This window comes from Streptopelia decaocto (genome assembly GCF_964273445.1).
Source record: "Streptopelia decaocto genome assembly, chromosome: 1".
Lineage (NCBI taxonomy): Eukaryota > Metazoa > Chordata > Aves > Columbiformes > Columbidae > Streptopelia > Streptopelia decaocto.
This window is the reverse complement of record NC_138663.1, coordinates 191748803-191771933: the sequence shown is the minus strand read 5'-3', so window position 1 is coordinate 191771933 and position 23131 is coordinate 191748803. Positions and strand designations below refer to the sequence as shown.

At 39.6% G+C, this 23131-nt stretch overlaps 1 protein-coding gene across 3 annotated transcripts in view; it reads left to right on the top strand.

Moving 5' to 3' along the window:
• Positions 1–20758, top strand: part of SGCG (sarcoglycan gamma) — a 137146-nt gene extending 116388 nt beyond the window's left edge. For 2 of the 3 annotated variants that reach the window (XM_082043375.1, XM_082043376.1), the window contains 2 exons: positions 15805–15943; positions 17497–20758. In XM_082043375.1, the coding sequence (XP_081899501.1) occupies positions 15805–15943; positions 17497–17670 (313 nt within the window). In that variant the 3' untranslated portion in view covers positions 17671–20758. The remainder of the gene's footprint in view (positions 1–15804; positions 15944–17496) is intronic. The other variant, XM_082043377.1, reaches the window with a different exon arrangement.
• Positions 20759–23131: the final 2373 nt, after the last annotated feature.

Here is a 23131-nt window from a genome sequence, read left to right as displayed (position 1 = left end):
ATCTGTATATTGAAAATTAATATGTCTCACTTAGTTTTTGCTTCTGTGGCATCCTATAGCTTCACTTTTCTTACAGCTTCTGCTTCTCTTTACTAAGCTTTACTTTTATCCTTTCCATTCCCCATTCATAATATGAGTTCCTTTTGCATGCAAGGTATAGATTTGCTAGGGTAAACTGCATAATAAGACAGAGAGAAAGGCTGGAAACTGAAGTTGTGGGGTTTTATGAGCATACGAGTAAAAATTATTAAGGACATCTAGAAAGAGATGTATAGAAGCCAACCAGGGTAAAAACATTTGCTAAATCATTGCTTAATCATGTTTGTAATACTAATGCTTACATGCTAATTGCCTAAAAATACCATCTGACTAATTGAAATACAGTGATTTTTATTTGCATTCATTATGCAAATAAAAAGCCCAGTCAGTCAGGAGAGAATGAATTTTGTAACAGAAAATTGAGTCTACAGTTATGAGTCAGTTATTTGTAAATGTCGTGGTTTAACTCCAGCCAGCAACTAAGCCCCACACAGCCACTCACTTATTCCTCCCATATGGGATGGCGGGGGGAACAGAAAAGTAAAGGTGAGAAAATTTGTGGTTTGAGATAAAGGGAGTTTAATAGATAAAGCTAAAGTTGCGCACACAAGTAAAGCAAAACAAAGAATTCGTTCACGTCTTTGCATGGGCAGGCAGGTGTTCAGCCACCTCCAGGACGGCAGGGCTCCGTCACATGTAATGGGAAGACAAACGCCATCACTCCAAACGTCCTCCTCTGCCGCCTTCTTCCCAAAAAATATATATTGAGCATGACATGATATGGTATGGGATATCCCTTTGGACAGTTTGGGTCAGCTGCCCTGGCTGTGCTCCCTCCCAGCTTCTTGTGCAGCTCGCACAGCGTGAGAAGCTGAAAAGTCCTTGACTACTTAGCAACAACTAAAACATCAGCATGTTATCAACTTTATTCTCATTCTAAATCTAAAACACAGCACTGTACCAGATAGTAGGAAGAAAACGAATTCTACTCCAGCTAAAACCAAGGCAGTAAAGCATCTCTGCTCCCTGACTAGTGAGATATTTCTACTGAAATGTAATTTTATAAGCCCTGACATTAATTTGCTAGGTATAAATTTTCATTCACATACTTTACTGCATTCAGGTTAACTAAGAACACAATCAAATACTTATTTTGCCAGCTTAAAATATTTATTTCCAGTCATCCTATGGACTCAATCTATGAAAAGACATAGATTAAAAAGATTGAATGTGGTACAGGACATCATGTTTATCAACATTTTAGAAACGCTTCTGACTCCTCAGATATTTATAAATACCTTATTGGCAAAGGATTGGGTAATACTTCACATTTAGTAATCTTTTAAGCAGTGATTTTTGTTGAAAATACTAATCTTAAACTGAAAAGAATTTTCCAAATACAATCTGTTTTGTCTGTCTTGTCTGTCTGTCTAGCTATTAATGTGCACCCATGTTCTTATAAAATCTTGTTCATTGCAATTGAGTTTGCAAACTACAGTGCTTCAGCTGCAGGGCTTATATGTCATTGTATGGATGGACCATATGACCTTAGGACACAGGCTCACCTCTGCCACTTAGATCATCCTCCCTTCTGTAATTCTGAGTCTGTAGAGGAACTCTGCCCAGCTCTTACAGATGATGTTTCCCTCCTGAGGTAGGAGGGACATTGGGTGACCGGTGGGAACAGAGCCTCAGGTCTCCTGGTGAGCCTGTGTTGGCAGTCAGACGTGTTGGCAGTCAGACCTGCTCTCCTGAGCACCTGCAGCACCTTTCCTGTGTCAAAAGACTGCTGGCCTCTGAAACCAGTGAGGGATTGAAATACACCTCAGTAACAGGAGGAGAAGAAATCCGTGCACCAATGTTAGTAGCCCTTCTGCCAGGTAAGATCTCCCTGAAAACAGATGACAGGTTTCTGCCCACTGCCATCATTGACCTTCCCTTAAGCCAGACAGGTGGCTGATGGTCTTCCTAAAGATGATTAGGGGCCTAGAGCACTTTTCCTATAAAGAGAAACTGAGAGCTAGGTCTGTTCAGCCTGGAGGAGAGAAGCCTGAGAGGGGATCTCATCAATGTTTATAAATATCTCAGGGGTGGATGTCAAGAGGATGGACCAGACTCCTTTCAGTGGTACCCAATGATGGTCTGAGAGGCAACAGGCACAGACTGAAGCACAGAAGGTTCTGTCTGAGGAGAAGCTTCTTTACTTTGAGGGTGCCAGAGCACTGGAACAGGCTGCCCCAGAGAGGTTGTGGAGTCTCCTTCTCTGGAGATGTTCAGAACCCGCCTGGACACATTCCTGTGTGATCTGCTCTGGGTGAACCTGCTTTAGCAGGTGGGTTGGACTAGATGATCTCCAGAGGTCCCTTCCAACCTCAACCATTCTGTGATTCTGTGTAAACCCTCAGTTTTTCAGAGATTTCACTTAACACATTAAAATCAATAGTTGTTTCTGCCGCTTGTACAGGACGAAGCCATTTACCTGTTTTCCATAGTTGCTTATATCAGTAGTGCAAAAGTGTAATGATTTCTATGCCTACACTGTTCAACTAGGTACCTGACAATGTCAGACTGCTCAGTGAGATTGCTAAAGTGAACTTGTCATCAGTGATTATAGCATACTGCACTGGGGCGCAAGCTACCGTGAAAACTTCATTAATGACTGTCACAGTTATAGACACCTTGCAGATGACCACCTGGAGCTCTATTTGTGAGTCTGTGATTGTCCTGTCATTGGTCTAAGACGAAATGTTGAGCTGGGTAGAGCGTCTTTTGCGTTATCTTTCACCTACATACCTGTCTGCACTTACATCAAGAGAGCTGTGGGGGAGGCATGAAGCAGGAGTCATCCACCATAGGGATGTGTGTGTGGCAAACACTGGAAGAAGCAAGGGAGGCATTTCCTAACAACAGTAATTCTTCCAGGGTATGTTGTACATGTGCACAGTCGCTACTCACACTGTTTCCCCTCTCCCTCAGCCTGTGTGTGCAGTCGTGATACTTCAGTTGCGTGTAAACTGATGGGAGTTGGGCACATTCAGCCACCGTACTAATAATTGAAAGAGGGGAAGGGTAGGACCTGCTTGTCAGCAAAGCCCTCTTCACCTGAGTGTTTCTTTTCATGCAGAACAAGTGGACACTATGAGCAGCACTTACTGAAGAATTCCATTTACTTGAAATATTTCTATGCTTCTGCATATGAAAGAAAAATGTGGTTGAGGTATATAAAAGAAATACATGGCAAATTTCAACCTGGAAGATAATTTTATGAAAATAAAGACTCATAATGAAAACACTAACCAGATTTTTACAACAGTGGTGCAAAAAGTGTTATTTTATAAGAGTAAAATTTTATAATATAAGAAGTTGTTTTATAATATCATTAAAGTCATGTGAAAAAGATAGCCATGCTGGAAATACCTGTGATGTGCCAGATTCAGTCACATTCAATCACATTCACTGGGGCCTTCGCCATTTTTAATTACCTGGAGAGTCAGCACATCATAAAATCGAGGTCATCACAGAGACCTCTTTTGAATTAGCTTTGCTTACCACTCTTTATCACAACTGTCAGTCTTGAGAGAAGCTTCTATTTTAATCATATCTTTGTTCTGATCTTTAGTCTTCATTCCTTTAACAACTCTGCATTGAGTGACAGTGGACAAACAGGCAGAAACACCTCAATATTTAAGATGGATGGAGAATAGGTAAACAAATAACTACACTGTAATAAGCACATCTACTGTGTTTTTGAATAGGTTATAAATGTTGGTTTCAATTGCTTTTATAGTCTTTTCAAAGTACTATTAAAACTAGGCACTGTTTTATTTTCTTTTTAAGGGAACATGTAAGTGTATTTGTCCTAGAACTTTGAACATTTCTTTTATATTGCTTACATAAAATAAGTTCTGTTAACTAAAACCTTGGGAACTGGAAACATCTGTTATTCAAATCTGCTTTTTTAATTGTGCTTGTGCACAGAGATCACCCCCTAAGCCGTAAGCAGTGTCAGTGTCTGCTGTGCTTACGCTGAACAATTCCCTTGAATCCAGAATCTCATAACTGAACTTTACTGGAATCATCTGTTGCCATTCATTTCAGATTTAGAACATAAATACGGAACAAATTTGGAACACAGACTCTTTCAAGAAATAAAACTATGATGAGATTTTTTTTTTGTTTAGATTAAAGGAAAGGAAAATATGCTGAAGAACATACCAGCTGATATCTTCAAGAACAGCAAATACTCCCAACAATTGAGAATGCCACCCAAAAGCAGTGGAGTGCCTCAGGGATCTGCCCTTTATCCTTGATCATTTTTAGCATAAGAAAAGATAATATAAAAAAAATAGACTTATTTGTTTAATAATCAACCACACTTATACATATGGAGTAGGGTTAAAAAAACAAAACCAAACATACGAACAAAAAACCTCATCTGTATCTGCCTAGCACTTTAGCTGATCCTAAATGATTTATTTATTATTCTTGCATGCGATTCTGCTGCGAATTCAGCACACACTTCTGGTTACCTTTCAGCTCTTCCATATTCAGGCTGCATTCACACAGCAGAGTCCAAACCCAGAGGACTTCCTTGTACCCAGAATATGGAGATGCATCTCAGATGATCATCTAGATTCAGAATTCCCTTCTCTCTGCAAGCAGAGGCACTGATTCACCATTCATTCACTGAAGTAGGAGGGCATCCTCCCACAATCTTCCCACAGAGGTGCATTTTTTTTTCAGAGACACTAATATGCCTGGAGCATGACCCTAGGTGCTTACAATTGCTCGGGCAAAGAGTTTAGGTGTAATTAATTCAACTCATTTAGACATCTAGAGTGTAACTATCTTCATCAGATCCCACCATTTTGGTGGAAGGCAACAGGTGCTGTTAGAGCATGTTACACGTTATCCTAACAGAAACAACTAAAATAGATCAGATTAATTATGTCCTAGTAGTGCCTATTTCTCTCCATTCATTCTGAAGGGTGCACGGGGGACCACCTACACTCCTTTCTATAGGCATTTACATTTGTTTAGAGGAATCACGCACTTATCGACTATGCCGTGTTTGCTTAAGGTCTGAAGAAACGAAAACTCATCATAAGAAACAAAGCTGTGCACTGTGCTGGGAAATGTTCAAATCCCAGAGTAAAGCTTTTCCACTTGTAACCCTATATTCTGTAAATTCATCTAAATCGTTAGTCATAGTTTATATAACCTTGTACCTAGGATTATCAAATGCTGCCAATTACTGGCTCTTGGTTGATATCAGGCATGAGATAATGAGTCCTTCCAGGCTAATAAATAGCTTGGAGGCCCTGGCCGTGCTAGAACTTTATCTTTTCAGGAAAATCGTAACACCATCATATTTACCTAAAAGATGTGTCTTTTCTTTCTAAGTTGGTAAAAATCCATAGTCATCTTATACTCTCTAAAGACATGGAGAAATTCAAAAACGGTCTTAATGTTGTCATTGCTATCAATTTGCTGAATCCCTTCTTTCTTCAAAACCTTCTGCATGTCTTCTGCAGCAAATTCAGACTTATTTTCCATAGTAATCTTAATACTTGTGCGTCAGCCTCCCATGCTTGTAATTAAATGTATATTTATTATCTTCTATAGCTGTTCCATTGATTCCAGAAATTCCTGTTTTGGGGTTTTTCTGATTTTCTGAACTGCTCTGCAGCAATCATCTCCACTGTCTTCCTGTAATTTACTTCTTTCTTAAAGCTTACAAGTCTGCAAGTTTGTATGAGGAAAACAGCACAATCTCTTTTCTTCTAATCTTGGATCCTCAGGTTGCCCACAACCTGAAGCACAAGAGAGGATGAAACAACCTTATACTGTGTTTGTAGTCATTAGAGGAACACAATCCATTTTGGTTTCTTGGGTCCTTCAGCTCAGAGGCCCCTCCAGGTCGGATGGGGCTCTAAGCAACCTGATCTATTTGAAGATGTTCCTGCTTATTGCAGGGGGGTTGGACTAAATTTTTGAAGATCCCTTCCAGCCAAAACTATGCTATGATTCTATGACTCTGTGATGTTGCAAGTCTTAAAATTTAGGACCGTGATTCAGCACTAGAGCAAGTAACGGACTTGACTCCATGGATAGATGTATCTATGGACAAATGAATTTATCCACAGAACCTGATTAATTCTGATTTAATTTCTGTTTAATGTAAAACACATGGTCTAAGAATCCATTACTGCAGCAGCTCATGATTCTATGAGGTCATTAAAAGATTATTTTAGCTTTAGAAAACGCATTTCCTATAGGTGAGCTATGCTTAGTTGAGCCTAGTGATTTTTTTCTGATCTGAATTCTTGGTCTCTCCATTCCATCCACCATATGGCTCTTCATGAAGTGTCGATGCCATTGGTGTCAATGGGATTTTGTCATTTCACTGTGGCTCCCCTTCATTCCAGCCCAGCACAATAAACCCAGCTGTGTCATGTATATCTGTATATATGTGTCATGTACAGCTCCTTCCTGAGAGCTGGCAGAAAGGGAAACATGAAAGGGGTGCAATGGTCTTTTTTTCCCCTACAGAGCTGAGAACTCAGCCCTGAAGTGGTTGAGTAATGAAGTGCTCCTAGTCCTTACTGACACAGACATCTGGGGGGAAAAACTAATAAACTTTGTGCCCTCCATAAATTCTAGCTATAAAAGTAACAGCAGCTTTTTAGAAGACATTTTTCCCTTGATCATATAAAATCCATTATAGATTTGAGAGTTTGTTTTTTGAGCTCAGTAACAACACACTATTAACACTTTATGCCTTGTTGATATCAGACAAAAATAATCTGTTTCATCTTATTATTTTCCAAAATGATTTTTTAAAGCACTCCTACAGCAATATGATACATGCCCTACAAAAGTCCTGTCCTGCTATTAGTAGCCTTCTTGTAGCAACTGCTAGTGCTTCACACATTAGAACTGTCAATATATGTATATTATTGTCCCAAGAAAGAGGGCTACCAGAAAAAGCAGAACCTCACATACTTGTGTAATTATTTCGGAGTAGCTCTCCTGTTATTGAAGTATTTGAGATGTTTCAGTGCATTACAATACGCATTTGTGTCTGCTTTTTAGAGGTCAGAGATGTTACAAACTGCCAGCAAAGCCCAGCACATCTTGAGAGTTTCCGGAGTGATTGCAGACAAAATGATAGACCTTCCAAAATTACTTTTTCATTAACTCATTTAAGCAGTATGCAGAAGAGAGTCAAGAAAGAAGTTACTTTTAAAATCAAATTACAACAAATTGCTTGATTATTTTATCACCTCTAAATTGCAATGTAGTGCCACTGAAGATTTTAAAAAGCTTCATAATTACTAGAAAAAGGAGTTGCTTTATGTACAGCTGCTTCATTCCAGCCAAATAAGTTTTGTTTAATGCAGTTCCTGTGTATGTGCACTTGCCTTTAAACAGACACCCTTGTAGTATGTTTCTCTGAATTAAATTTTACCATATTCATTCTCTTCTGTTATTATCAGACAACTTTTCTGTATTTCAAAAGATGCCAGTGATCTGCTTTTTCATTTCTGGGACAGTAACTGTATTCTGGAGAGATATTAGCTTTAGCATACTTAAGTTGAAAGTACAATTCTAATATTAAGCTCTATTTTGTGCTATTATAAGTTTTCCTATGAATTTGTCTGCAGTGAAGTAGCCAGATGCACTTGGAAGAAACTGCATTAAAAGTTCTTTTTTTCATTTTAAGTAATTGTTATTCAAATTGTGTACTGTTTTGCATATTACATTTTATTGTGGTGTAAATAATAGACTAACATGGGATTCAGTATAAGGGAGCTGTAGATATTAACATTAGTCTTACTGAAACAGAACATGTGTCCTAGTGCAGGCAACTCCAAGGAGCAATAACCTTTGGAAAATGGTTTCTTTGAACTAAGTTGTAAAAATTGGGATGGTGTAATATAACCATTGACCAACTAATAGACTTGCCAGAGGAAAATGGATGCTGGTTTTCAGTCAAATTTTTTTCATTATACTTCATTTAGTTTAACTCAGTGAAGCTCAGAGTATCAAAGTGAAAGGAAGAAATATGGAAGACAGCATCATCCAGGTAGGAAGCAATTATTCCACCTTTAAATGAAGAAATTCAATATGTGTCATGCAAAATGGGAAATTTTAGAAAGAAAAATCAGCATTTGAAAGATTTACATTAGTTATGTCAAATCAGAATTTTGTGCCAAGGCTCGACTAAGCAACTGCTGTGTTTCCATTACTGTGCAGAAGTTGATCAGGGCAGAAGCTTTAATGAGTCATTAGTATTTTGTATTTTGGGGCATTCAGTAAGAGCTATCAGAGTTTACTGTTGAATATTAATACTTCCATGTCCTTAAGATATACATGGTTGTTGTAACAGGCTGCAAAACTCATCTTTCCTGTTTGCAAGAAGATGTAATTTTAGGAGCCATTCCAAATAGAATAATTTTACAAACCAAACCAGAAATGAGGCATATACCGAGGCTGAGATCTCAGTCCTGTTGTTTTGGCCTTCTTTGCCTTTGGACCTGCTGGCAAATAACCAAAAGCAACAAGGCAGAACACCAAAATCCATAGCTCTGGGTAATCGTGTTCTTCTCCCACCCTGATCACCCTCCCCACTTGCCTGACCTCAGAACAGTGGGCTACTGGGAGATAAGTGAACTGAATATTGGTGGGAACCGGCAGCCGGCATTAGTGCATGCCTGCTGCTCACTATTCACCTCCACAGCTCCAGCTTACTTTTGCTCAGATCACGTCAACAAGAATCAGCTTCCTCATAAAGAAAGAATATGGTTTGAAATTCTGTATATTGGCCCGTAAATAAATGCTGACAATCTCTTCTTCCTGTGTAACTAGGGCATGCTCTGGCTATGGTTTACTCCCTTGCAATGTCTAGCCTCATTGCCAGTGAATTAGACTGCTCTTAGACTAATCGAAAAGCCAATATGCTCCTATTGCCTTTTAAAGGTTAACATGCATTCAAAGAGCAGAGCTGAAAGCAAACACCTACAGAGAGCCAAGGCCAATTAAGCCCACAGAATCCTCTAGGTTGCTTTTTAACTTTCAAGAAATTAGTTTCTTGACAAGTTAAAGATTCTCCTTTCCACCCTTTTTTCCCTCTTTTTCCTTTTTTTTCCCCTTTATTTCTTACCTTTTCTATTCCTTCTCTGCTCCATGACCTCCGAACACTGCCTAATTTCCTTTCTGTTCCCCTTTCACCTTTCGAGTGGACTTGAACTCAAGGACAGGTGTTCATGACAGGGCTCTTTTCTGCACACCAAAGGCATATGAGGGTTTCTTCCGTACTTAACAATGTGAAAAAGCTGGTTTGGTTATGTGCCAACAGCATCTGATGCTCTGTGCCCCATTTTCACAGCTTGTCCCCTATGCAGCCTCAGAACTTCTGCATCTTCATAGACTGTGATAAGACCTGTCACCATTGCTCTCCTGACTCTTCACATTTCTCTCAAGCAAATAAAGCAGGACAGAAAAGTTCCATATATTCATAATCTCAGGAAAAGGTGAGCCTGGTCTTGGAAGTACGTGTGCACAGGGAGAATCACATGGTGTGTGCTTTCACAGGAACGCAGGCTCACTGTAGTGCCTTTATTTTGCCCCGGAACAGATTAGTCAAACCACTTCATTTTTTTTAAATGTTTTCTAACTCTGGGAAGTCACAGAGATTGTTTGCTGAGAGGTGGGTCTAACAGCCACATACTGAAAAAAGAAGAGTAGGGGACATCTTTATAGGGTAATCAGGTTTGATTTTAGCATCTTCACGGAAGTTCAAGGGAAATAAGAACAATATGCAAAAACACACTAGTGAAGCCTGTACCATTATTCCAGCTCCAGCTCTTCGGAATTACGTTTTCTAATCTCCTCTTTCTTCTTCACATTCTTCAGTATTTAATAGTGTATTTCCCGTGCATGGTCCCACGCCAATGCTTAGGAAAAAGTTTGAAGCAGTATCTTCAATTCTACAAGTACTGAATGACAGAAAGGGGCATGGGATCTATCACCATCTTCTGCCCCCTCATATGACTTTGTTCTTAAATCAAACCTTAATATAGATGTTTATTTGACCCTTTTGCATGGATCCATTTATTTTAATTATACTAAAGCGCTATGGGAGGAAGATTGAGTGTATTAGAGAAGTGGAAGTGATGGATTAGTATATTTTATGAACTCATAAAAATCAATACTAGCGAGCTTTGTGAAAAACTTTTAATGAAAAGGCATTCTGAAATAGCCAGCATTTAGGTTCCATCTGGACCCATCTCATGATATTTCGTTGCTTAAAAGGGCTTCACACAAAAATCCCACCATATAGGTGAACACCAGACAAGTATCTTGTTAATGACCTAAACAAACTTACTGCTGTGAAATAATCATCTGCTATAAAGTAAAATAAATCGAGTCTAGTATATTTGACATTTTATTTTCTCCTGCGTACAAGGGCCCTAGGTGTTTCTCTTTTACTGATATAAGAACACATTAACTTAATACACTATACACTGCTAAATTCTTTACCATGTCTTTAAAACTTTAGTGCCATGTTTACATTTCATAAAAATCTTCTCTGTATGGTAAGGTTTATCAGGCTATTTTAACCAAAAAGCAAGGGGGGAGGGGGGGGAAACAAACAGAAAAAAAACCCAAACAACTGTATATATGTGTGGGCACTCCAGTGGGGTGCACCACAATTTCAGAGGCAGTGTCCATCTATCTGTCCAGTCGATTTACAGTAACACTGGTCTTCCTCAGGTAGGTGCTGGGAGGAGTTCATACGTTTGGGGAACTTCTGTCTAAAGTCATACCCAGGAATTCTGTCCCCATTGAATTAGGGAGAGATGCTAACTCATAAAATGGAAAGGACAAGAAGTGACCAGAAGGAAGGAATAAACTGTACCCCAAATTCACAAGAGCAAGCTGGTTCCTCTGTCCTGCTCTAAGAGTCAAACTATGCCACACTGGAGTAGGAAACTTGGGCTCCGTAAGACTGTGGTACTCTTTCTGCAGTACTAAAACCAGGTTTTAGTGGTACTTATAATTGTGGTACTTATAATATCAACAAGGTACTCTTCCATCTCCTGCCAGGACAGGATGAAAGAAGAAATCGATATTCCCGCAGCGTGCACCAGCTCAGAAGGGACATTCAAAGTCAGGGTTCAACTCAGCTGCTTCTTTACCACAGCCATAGCGGGTTATCACTCCTCTCACATCCTCCTAAACACGGCCAGCTGAGCAATTTCTGGTGACCTGGTATCTTCACAAGCTAGCAACATGCCTATAGGAAAGGGTGAGAATCTCCAGGCTTATAGCTCAGGGGTGTCAAACTAGGAGTAGTTACATTTATACAGTCCTAAAATTTCATTTGGCCCTTTGAAAGTAACCACGAGGCTGATGTGGCCCTCAGTGAAAATGGGTTTGACACCCCTGTTGTAGGTTGTTGGGACAGTTTCAGATCCAGAGCCGGGATGCTGTCCACATTCCCTCAGAAGACTTTCACACAATCCTTCATAAACTATTCTGCACACTTCAGTACCAAATTTCTTTGGCAGCCATCCAAGACAGTATAGTCAACTTCTGGAACTATCTTACCAACAAGGAAGAAGACACCAATAAAAATATTATCTTCCTTGTGATCATTTGCTTTAGTTGTAATGGACCAATATCCAGCAGATGACAGAGCTATGAAATTGCTCTGGAGGGGGGGACCACTTACTCCCCCACCCCTCCCTGCCCTTCATGAGCTCAAGTGGTTTCCCTGCACTTTGCCAACAAACCTCCAGGTGGCTGCAGGGATCAGGGTGGAGGAGAGCAAGGCAAAGCACCTACTCTGCGAGTTGACCGAGGTATGGTTTCCATTGCTTCCTGTTCCATGGATATGGCTACATGAGTGTTTTAATTTAAAATGAGGAATACGCTTTTGAGGGAAATCTCCAAACTGCCTGAGCGCATCAAATATTTTTTCTCATTGTGGAAGTGTTTGAGACGCATGAACTGGATTATATTTGGATTAAATTAACCTGAAGGCTGTGCTCTCCTGGAGAATACCTAACATGCTCCAGCCTTTCTGGGTGTCCAGTCTTTGAATTCAGGCAACAACTAGTCCAGAGTGCTCCTCAGAACACATATAATGGGGATGTCAGGTCCTTCACATCAAATATTGTGCTGTCCCAATCAATTCCTCTTACCCCACACCACTTGCACAGTACCTAAAAGCTACAGAAATACAGAATCCATCTTCCCAAATGAGATACAGGCTGTGACAGATGTCTCATTTAGGAAAGCACATTACAAAGATTAATTCCTCTAGATGATAAAGATCCTCACTCCATTCTGTTAAATGTAATTTATATGCCTGTAATTTAAAAATATTATATAAAAGTGACAGGTAACCATAGATTTCCTCATTAGTCTACTGCCTGAATTCAAACAAATGCTAAAAAAGGACCAAAAACTCTAAGACATCAACTTCTGTCCTCTGAGTGTCCATGCACCCTCCAGCATTTGGAAATATATTGAATTCTTATTTTGCAAAGACTTTTGAGGGATGCACATCAGCATTTTGCTCTGCCCAACCTACTCTCTGTCTCTTTTTATTGCCTAGGGAATAGATCTTGAAACTTCCTTATCAGCCATTATCTGCACACAGTCATGTGTCGTCTTTGTGACTGACCAAATCATTCACAGTGCAGAGCAACTTCCTCCTGTCATCTGTTCACTGATATAAAAAAAGAGCACATTTTACTTTATTAATGTCTATTTAAAACACCATCAGTGTTAATAATTGCAGTGCTCTATTCATATCTTTCTGGGACACCCTGAGTTCATGCAAGTTTCTCCATCAGTCAACTCTTCTGCTAGGGCAGTTCTCTGGTCCCCAGGTCCCCCCTGCAGCATACAGAAGTTCACACCTGCCCACCAGTGACAAACTAGAAGTGCCTCAGGGCCAGGACCACTGAAGATTTTTAGGTGACTTTAAGATCAATGTCTAAGGGGCTGAAGAAGTCACTTGTCTTCCGAGACCAAGTGGGGACTGAAAAGGGACGTGTAAAGTCAAGGTTCAACTCAGTCATGTCATGTCTGCACTGGACTTGAGGCACTGAACCTTGTGTGAAGAAATATCTCATTAGTGTTACTCTATGTTGCCTTTGCTAAAATCTCACGCACGATAGCTCCGGAAGGCTTTAAAATCATTGCTTAAGCTTCACTGCACTTGCCATTGCCAGGAAGCTCCAATGACTTAATCAGGTAAATCTACCCTTAGTTAATCTAGAAATAGGACCTGTATAAACAGCAGAAATTAAGGATTGTGATTAATATAGCAAATGTAATTCTGCCATGTAATTTAAATAATATGTAAGTCATATAATAAACCTGTAAATGCTTCTGAAGGCTGTAGGCTTCTTGCCAGCATTAATTTTGGTAGAAAGTAAGAAATATTTCTCCGATGTTTGAATGCTTTTCAAACTCCAGGTCTGATATGCTCTTCAAAAATCTGTCACAATCTGCCTTCTTGTAATATTCAATAGAGCTTAAAAATAAAAATTTATGGCTACCTATAGATTATTTATATAGATTAAATACTTTTTTTCAATGTTTATAGCTTTTTGCTAAAACAAACCAGGGCAACAATTGTATTCAACTACCCTGACACTGACTTATGAAAATGTATTAAACTTTAAATATTAAAAATACAAACTTTGATTAATTTTTCATTATATAATGCATACATATATGCATTGGAAAGTAGTCTCTTGAAGCAGGCCTCCCATACAAATCACTCAAGGAAAAACTGACTTCCAGTTTCCTAAAAGTGTACATCTAAGGATCTAAAGCAAAAAGTCATAGAAAAGCTGTTAAGTCACAAACACTGCTTAATAAAGATTACTAATACTATGTTAGATGGCTGATGCACAACAGACTCTTATTCATGCCCTTGTACTCAGCCTGATCATGACAGTAGTTTGTGCCATCTCAGAGTCATGGGATAAGACATCAAATTATTTTATGGATGTAGTCCTATAATATGGAACCATGATGCAGTTATCCATTGTTAGGATTCAAATTATCAGTCTGGAGTTTAAATTAATTAAAGGTGACTAAGCCAGAAGATGTCGAGGAGAGGCAGATCATAGAAACATAGAGTCATAGAATGGTTTGGGTTGGAAGGGACCTTTGAAGATCAAACAAGATAGAAATCTCCTGTTACCTCTGGTCAGCAGTGATAAGCCAATATTGCCTGAGTTATTTTCAGATTTGGGGATAAAAAGTAAAGCTTCAGTGGCTGTGCTTGACTGTGCTCATATATCATGGGTTTAGGTTTTGAGATATCAGCTGGCTTTATCTTCTTCAGAACTCCAAGGTACAACTGAAGTTTCCCACAAGCAGAAAACTGACTTCTTTTAAATTCTAGTTTTAATCAAGTAACTGTGAAAAAAAGAAAGAACAGCGGCAGTCTGAGTAAATGAAACCCTTTAGACAGCTACATCAGGATCGTGTGTGAAATCGTTGCATTCCTTTAGCGTGACTGGCAGTCAGCAGCTGGACTCACTGTGTGACACGTACCTAGGGAAGGACCTGCTGGGGCACAGTCCTGCCCTCAGCCAGGGCAGCAGCTGCGGAGCACACGTGGGGCCAGCACAGCACCTGCTGGGAGTGTGCACACACACACATTGTGCAAACACACACCCCCCTGCATTTCCAGAAGACGCAGTTCGAGAGCACTTGCAGACCTGGGAACAGGGACCCATGTCTGAATTCTGTGTTATGGATGAAGCCCACATTATTTTATCTGTGTCCAGGGAACGTATAGAATAGAGAAGGTAACATACATGTAAATAAAGTGGGAACACCAGCTGGCTGATTTCCTCTAGCCTCAATATTCACCTGTTTAATTTTGGCTGAAAGTGTAAAATTCAGGCTGGTGACATCAGGAAAGAGGAGCAAAGCCCAGTATGTATCAACTCTGATCCTGTGGTGTTCCCAGCACCTCCACATGAAGCAGTTCTAGGTGATGGTCAAAAGAAGCAATATAATAACTAGCTTGTTCCTAAGCTTGGGCTTTTTCTTTCCTTCTCATGATTTCTAATTAGTACTTCTCTGCCACTTATCATGGAAATGATACCAAAATTCTGAAGAAACAAAGACTTATCTCTTTGGAAAATAAAAGTCATTAATCCTGCACAGCTGACTTGCCAAGGTGATTGCTCAGCTAATGCAGCACCTTCCTGCCACCTTGTGGCACTGTAGGGTTTGCAACTTTCTGCTATATTGTATAGTTTTTATTTCAAATGAAGTTGTCGGGTTTTAAGTTTCAAATGTCATCTAGTTAAAAAAACATACACAGAGTGAAATCTTGATCTGACTGATAGTGTCAAAACTCAGGTTGATTAAAAACTTTCAAACTGCACTAATTATATTAATTTCAATAACTTATTATGTCAAAAATGAAAATGAATTCAAACTAAAGAATGTATAAATGGGTTTCAGTTTTAAAGAATAAATTAACATTTTACTGAAATAATAGGAAGTTATCTCTGAAATAATACCTTGCGTTTCTGTTACGAATTCATCTATATTTTTCATCTGGGAAACTTTGCTGTTTTTAAATAGCCACCTCCTTTTTGAAGCCTGCCTGAAGAAAAAAGGAGCTGCATCTTATATGTGACTTTGGGCAAGATCCTTCGAGTGCTTGTTCAAAGTTTACTTATTTTTCAAAAATAAAGAATGTGCTACTGTCAGATTTCCTGCTTGCAGGCTGGAATCACCGACTCGATCTTTGAGCATGGATGCACCTCGAGGAATCAATATGAAAGCGCAAGCTGGGAATATTGAAGCTCTTTCACAGATGGATATCAAACTTCACAGCAGTGATGGTGTGGTGAGTACAAGCCCTTCTGTTTCCATAACTATGGTTGATCTTGCTGTCCAATTACAATTAATAACTTCAAGTCTTTTTTCAAGTTCTGTTAATTTAATTCCTCGCAATTTAGGAGGCGGGATATTAAAATTCATGGTGCCAGTAATAAGACATTTATTTATGGCTCTGATTAAATAATACTACCGACTGACATAATGTTGGATAAGCTTAAAGAAATGCTTTCTAATAAAACTCTGATAGTGCTCAGCTCCCCAGTAGCACAGTGATCCTCAGGCACCCCAGGGGGGACCTTGGCCCAGAGTGGACATTGAGCCCCAGAGCTGCTAAATCAAGGAGCGAAGCTCTGCTGACATCACTAAGAGCTGCCCCATGAGCAACAGCACGCACCATGCAGCAGTAGGTTTATCCCCTCTGTGAGGCTGTACAAAGCCAGTTCTTCCACAGAGGGCCTCCAGACCAACCTGTATGTCCATCCTTAACCAGCTGGCATGGCTGCGAGGCTTCAGCACTCAGGCCAGGACAGACCTGGGTCCCATGCCCCACTGTGGTGTATGGGCACGGTCCTTGTCTCTCACCATAGAATCATAGAATGGTTTGGGTTACAAGAGTCCCTAAAGATCATTTAGCTCCACTCTCCCTGTTATGGGCAGGAACACCTTCCACTAGATCAGGTTGTGCAAAGCCCCATCCAACCTGTCCCTGAACACTTCCAGGTTTGGAGCATCCACAACTTCTCCTTGGCATCCCGTTCAAGCACCTCAACACCTTCATGATAAAGAGTTTCTTCCTTATATCTATTCTAAATCTACTCTTTTCAGTTTAAAGCCATTTCCCTTTGCCCTATCACTATATGCCCTTGTAAAAAGTCCCTCCCCATCTTTCCTGTAGCCCCCCTTTAGGTACTCGAAGGCTGCTATCAGGTCTCCCCAGGGCCTTCTCTTCTCCAGGCTCAACAACCTCAGCTCTCTCAGCCTGTCTTCACAGGAGAGGTGCTCCAGCCCTCTGACCATCTTCTTGGCCCTCCTCTGAACTCTCCCCAACAGGTCCATGTCTCTCTTATGTTGGGGGCCCCAGGGCTGGATGCAGCACTCCGGGTGGAGCAGAGAGAGACAATCACTTCCCTTGACCTGCTGGCCACACTTCTTTTGATGCCGCCTGGGATACAGTCGGCTTTCTGGGCTGCAAGCGCACATTGCCAGCTCATGGTGAGCTTCTCATCAGCCAACATCCCCAAGTCCTTCTGCTCAGGGCTGCTTTCAATCCATTCTCCGCACAGCTTGTATTGATACTGGGGGTTGCCCCCACCCATGTGCAGGTCCTTGCACTTGGTCATGTTGAACTTCATGAGGTCTCTGCTGAGGAAGAAGACGGGCACCAGCTTATCCCTCTCCCATGTCCCATGTCTGCCAACCCTAAGCCTCAGACCAGCTTTGTATATAACAAGTCTGGGCAGAAGGCTATTCTTAAACCACTGCCTAGACAAAGTCGTTTTATGGCACGCTATTGCATTATTATCTCTAATGAGCCCATTTATCCTGCTTTTTCCCATGCAGCTGTTGCTTGATGCTGAAACTGTGCGACTGCCCAAACTGCCCGAGGGTACAAGGGGTGGATCCGGGATTTCTCAGGGGCTCTACGAAATCTGCGTGTGTCCAGACGGAAAGCTCTACTTGTCAGTGGCCGGTGTGGGCTCCACTTGCCAAGAATACAGCCGTGTCTGCCAGTGAGGCACCGGAACAGGCCACACACCCCCTTGCTAGTCTGAGTTTTATATGATTGCTGAAGCGAATTACTGAAAGCAGAATTTTAATAATTTGAAAAACAAAGTACTTCACTTTAGGAAACAAATCTGTATCTACAATTCTGGACTACAGGGTGAAAGGGGAAGAAGCACAAATGACATTTCAACTTCAGAAGAATGACTTGAATCGAATTATATGTTCTGTCAGTATCACTTTGAAAACAGCCTTACAGAGAGCATAAAAAACAGTAAAAGGAATATGTTTCCTTTCTCAACTGTTATTCAGTCAGATGATTATGTCATTGTTAACATTGTTGAGCTCTGTGTTTTTTTTCTCTCACTACATGTAAACACTGCATTAGTGGGTGAAATTAAATTGAGGAAACCACTTGAACTATTTGCTAAGACAAAGCATTATTTGGGAAATTCAGAAAGTGCCAGCAAATGGTCTATGCAATTTCATTCTTGCAATAACACAAGATATGAAAAACATGGATTTGTATAAGTTCTGTGTAAAAGGTGTTAATTTGCTAATGGCTTTCTGTTTTTAATTTGGCAACATATATGCTGATTTGCTTATTACTGATATTCCTATAAAAATAACTAATAGAAAAAACTCCAGGAGTCATTTACACCTCCCAGTGTCTCAAAGCTGTTCACTATACAACAGAGAAATATGTTAGCATATTTTATAATAGCAATAGTTTGTTGTACTGCCTGTACCATCATGCTCATTTAAACCCCTTTATATTTTAGGACACGCTAATTCAACAAGGCAATTTGCTCTGCCAGCCTGACAAGTATAAAGAAAAAAAATCCTTACTGTGGCTCCAGATTGTCTGACACAAGAACTGTTCGGGCAGTGGGAAAAAAATACTTTTGTACAGCCCACAAGATTCAATTAAGAGGATTATTTCATTTGCATCTGCAGCTGTTGACTGATATTTCTGATCCTGTCAGAGTGGGACTCCATCACAAACTGAAAGAGTAAAACTACTCTCGATTATTTTTTACATTAGGAGTTTGGATACAAAGTAAATGCTCACCAGAGTTGACAAACCATTTATTGACCTTGTAGAGAAACACAACTGGAGACCCATTCCCCTGTACAGTGTTGCACTGAACACAAATAAATTGTTTGCACATCTCTGGGTAGCAGGGTTTGTATTTAGTAGTCTGTTTAAACCTCATGGGTTTTTAACTCCTTTGATGATGTTTTGTATATACTTGATGATATTATTGCCCAGGTGGGAGCTACTATCACATAGTGCCTTGGTGTCTATTTGCAGGAAAAACTTTACCTATAATCATTATTAAACAACAGAATTTCCATCCTTTAGAGAAAAGAACCATCATCTTTAAGACAGAAGAATCAGAACAAAAGGATGACTAAGACTATGCCGGTTTTTAAACTCGCTACTTCAGCGCTGATCGACAAACAAAGAAACCATCACTCAGTTATGATCCCAGATACCCACAAAATACTGAGTTGAGAAAGACCCCCCAGTTAACAGCATCCACTGCTATTGTAATAAACTCCTGGGTAGTCCCTGCCTCAAGGGCTGCCTTTGCGATTTATCCAGCGAGTCTAATGTACAATGCTGAAATTGCCCTTCATTAGCAGGGTGTTGCCTTCAGCAATTAATGCAGGCTAAAAAAGTTTCAATAGGAAAAGTAGAAGACATGCTTAAGCTGAGCTTTTGGGTCCCTTCAGGCAAAGGAGGCAAGGGAGTGGAGGTGTCCCATGTTATTTGGAAAGTGCTCTGATTAGTGACATATTGCCTAAGGGCAAAGTAGAAAGCCACACAACTTCCATTTCTGAAATTGCCTTCTCCTGGGCTTAGACATTCACCTTCAGGAATGAGTCCAGGGCTGTTGGCCCTAAAGAGAATAATCTCTCTCTATTGTACAACTATATCTCTCAATTGTGTCTCTACAGCTAAACCCTCAGCCAAAACAGGCTTAAACAGAAACCTGTCTTTAGCATTCCTTTGAAGTCAGCCTAGGTGGTTCCAGCTCCATGTGCAAGGCTTTACAATCCAAATTATTAATAGTCTTGGCTTATTTATTGGGTAGAAAGTCTGTGTATTAAAATAAAGGACTGCAAATTCCATTGCATGTGCCAGATATCTAAAAACCGCTGCTACAAGTTACCTGAGGGCTGTGACATCTACAGTCTTTTATGGATGTACAACAGCAAAACTGGGACTCAGTCCTTAGAGAATTCTAGTTTCGAAGGCATTTCAATTGCCATTGTACCTATGTTTGTGACATCAAGGAACATGTGCCCACTTCCATGTGGTACCAAACTATTCATTCACCTAATCTAATCCCTACATGTTAGCCAGATACTGTAAATAAGTACATTAGTTATAATCTGCTTATTATGCTGGCAATGGAAACAGCATTTTAAGTTATGCATTTCAAGCTTGTGTTTTGGAGGCACACTTTCAAATGTGATTTGCCAGTTAGTACAGAGCACGGGACTGTACATCCATACTTTCCCTGTAGTGCAAGAGTAACGTAACCCCTAAACTACTGGGTATTTGAAAGCCACTTCTGTTACAATTTCTGGCATTGAAGTCGCTCTGGTTTAGTTAACATTTTCACAAAGCTGTGGTGTACAGCTAGGAAAATCTGGGTGCAGTTCCCTGGCTCAGCACACAACTAAGCATTATGGCACCTCAGTTAGACATTGCAGTAATTACTGCCTTTCTGGTGGAGATGATCATTTTGGACTTGCCTCAGTCCACAGGTGGATTATGAATAGTACCAAAAACTAAACAGGTCTGCTGCATCCTCAGCGCTGCCGTGATCCAAGTCACCAACTTCCCCCTCTTCTTTGTTTAGACTTCATTCTTCTTGTCATCGTGCTACAAAACTGACATAGAAAATAGTGTTGCATTATGTAAGTTGTGCAGATTTTTTTTTAAACTATGGATGGCAACTTCTTGTCAATGAAGAATGTTTTTGGGATTTTTTCTTTTAGTTGTGGTTAGTGGAGAAACAAAGTTTATGCTAGAATTACCAGTGTAATCAGCTAATGTTGTAATCTGAATTGTTCATCTCAATATAGTTCATACACCACTAAATTGTCATTTCTGATTATCTCCATATGGATGTCTTTCCATCTCTCTTCAACACTCCAAAATTACTGTTTCAACCTGAATCAAAGTTTAGTAAAGTTACAGAGTAACAGAAGATTATGGCACAGGAAAGTGAGAATACACACTTCTCTAGTTTATTTTCAGGAGTGTTATCCAAATGGAGAAAAAACCAAAACAAAACACTACACAGCACAGTGAACTGTACTGTTTGCATTTTTTTCCCTCAAAAATAACTATTTACAGCAGTTCTTGTTGGGATTGTTATACACTGGAAAAGTAAAAATATCAAAATAATAGTAAATCTTTATTGGTGACTGCCCGAACACAACCCTCTTTGTTTCCATTCCACAGTCCTTTAGTATTGACTTTTGTCTGTCTTTATATAGCTTTATGAAAAAGGAAATTGCAAGAATTAACTGAAAACTGAGTTCTTGAATAAACTTTATACATTTTGAAAAGTCTGCTTCTCCTTTTGTGTTAGAACAAAACACAGCTTAAATGAATGTTTTCATTTTTAAAACACAATTATCTTCCCAACACTCTTGAGAATGTGAAATGCACGTTATTTAAAACTATTAAAATCTTGGCCCCAACTACAAATCTACTTTCCAGAATTTAGAAAATGCTTTACAGTTAGGTTTCATTGGACATATAGAATTCTCTTGTCTTCATCTCTAGTAGGTGAAAGTAAGCCAAAAATTATGCCAGTGCTCCTGAATTAATCAACCGGAAAGCAAAACAAAGAAACTATAAATCGTTTTGATGAAAAACTCATTGACAAACACCTCCCTGTGACAAAAACCGTGTGCTGTTTCCAATGAAATCGTCTACTGGCTGTCAAGTTAACTATTTTTGAACTATTACTTCTGCCCATGTTCCACAATAGCAATCCAGCCATCCTCAAGGTGTTCAGATCTAGCAACAGGAAATCTCAAAGTTTATACTACCCCTCCTTTGCTTTAACTGGAGCAATTACAATAGATTTTATTAAAGCTTCATTTAAAGCAACCCAAGTACCAAATCAATGCAGTCCTTATACTAATAGTTCTTAAATCCTTCAAATCACCATAGTAACTTTGTTTTGATGATATTTTGAGTACAAATAACGCAAAATTGCTTTTCTTCATACAAGAAACCATTTCTTTTTCTTTTGGTGATTGGTTACACAAAAATCTATTTCCTCGAGAGATTAAAAAAAAAAGGTCTTGTCACTAATTGCTGAGGCAAGTGACCAAGGCTTTCTAGAACAGATGCTAACGCCATTGGTTTGGAAGTAAAATATGAAGCTTCCACAAGAACATAAATAGTAACAAAACTGCCAAGGCTTGTTACAACCACAGTTCCTTAGATTTAAGCTATTAAACCTACAGTTAAATCAGCTTCTTGTTCCACTGATCGTCGCTAAGTCGCACAGCTCTGGTCCTGGGAGCCAGGATTGCTGAAGCTGCTTTTCCTGGACACATTACTGGCACCTGTTGAAGGTAACTGTGACACATAACTGGCTGAAAAGACCTATTTTCTCATGTGAGCTTGTGTAATGTGCAGAATTACTTGTAACACGCACTTTCGTGGAACCTACACGGTAACACTTACTTCTACAGACCCTTAGAAATCATCACACATTGCTCTGAGCTATGCCCAACTTAGGAACAAATATGTTATTCTGTGCTGCCCAAGACTCCCAGCTGAGCCAAAAGGAAGCATGAATTAAGCATTTTATTTCTTTCTTTTCAAACAGGGATCAAAGGGCACTTAAAAAATCAATTTCTATCACAATATGGCTTCCTGGTCTCATAAGGCCTCTTTATTTGGGCTGCTACAGCGAGGTAAGCAAATAAGAAGAGAAAATAAGAGACTTCCAGTTGACTGTCTCTGCTCCATGTGTAAATTTTATTGTAACTGATTGACAGTATCAACCCCACAATAATAGAATACATTATTTTTTTCTCTGTCATTCAGGTTTTCTTGCTCACTTTAATTCAATATTTAAAGTTACTTCAGACCATTGGCTTCTGGGACCATTTCCTTTCTCACAGTGTCAGCACTCAACAATATTTGCAAAATAAACAAAATAAAACAAACTAGTTCTGTAGTTCTGCACAGTCATTTTAATGGTTCTTAATAATATTGGGAAGGCAACATAAATTGCTTAGAAAACACAGATATGTGCTTAAAAGATTTCCTTCCTCAAGATCTCACCTACAACCAGGAAAGTGTTCATGTTGCTCCTCTGTTATTTCTTTTCATGCTACTGTGCTGCCTTATGTTTTAGCTCCGTTTAAACCGAAAAACACGAGAATGGTTTCTTTTTGTTAGTATTTTGCTTACCCTGAATACTAT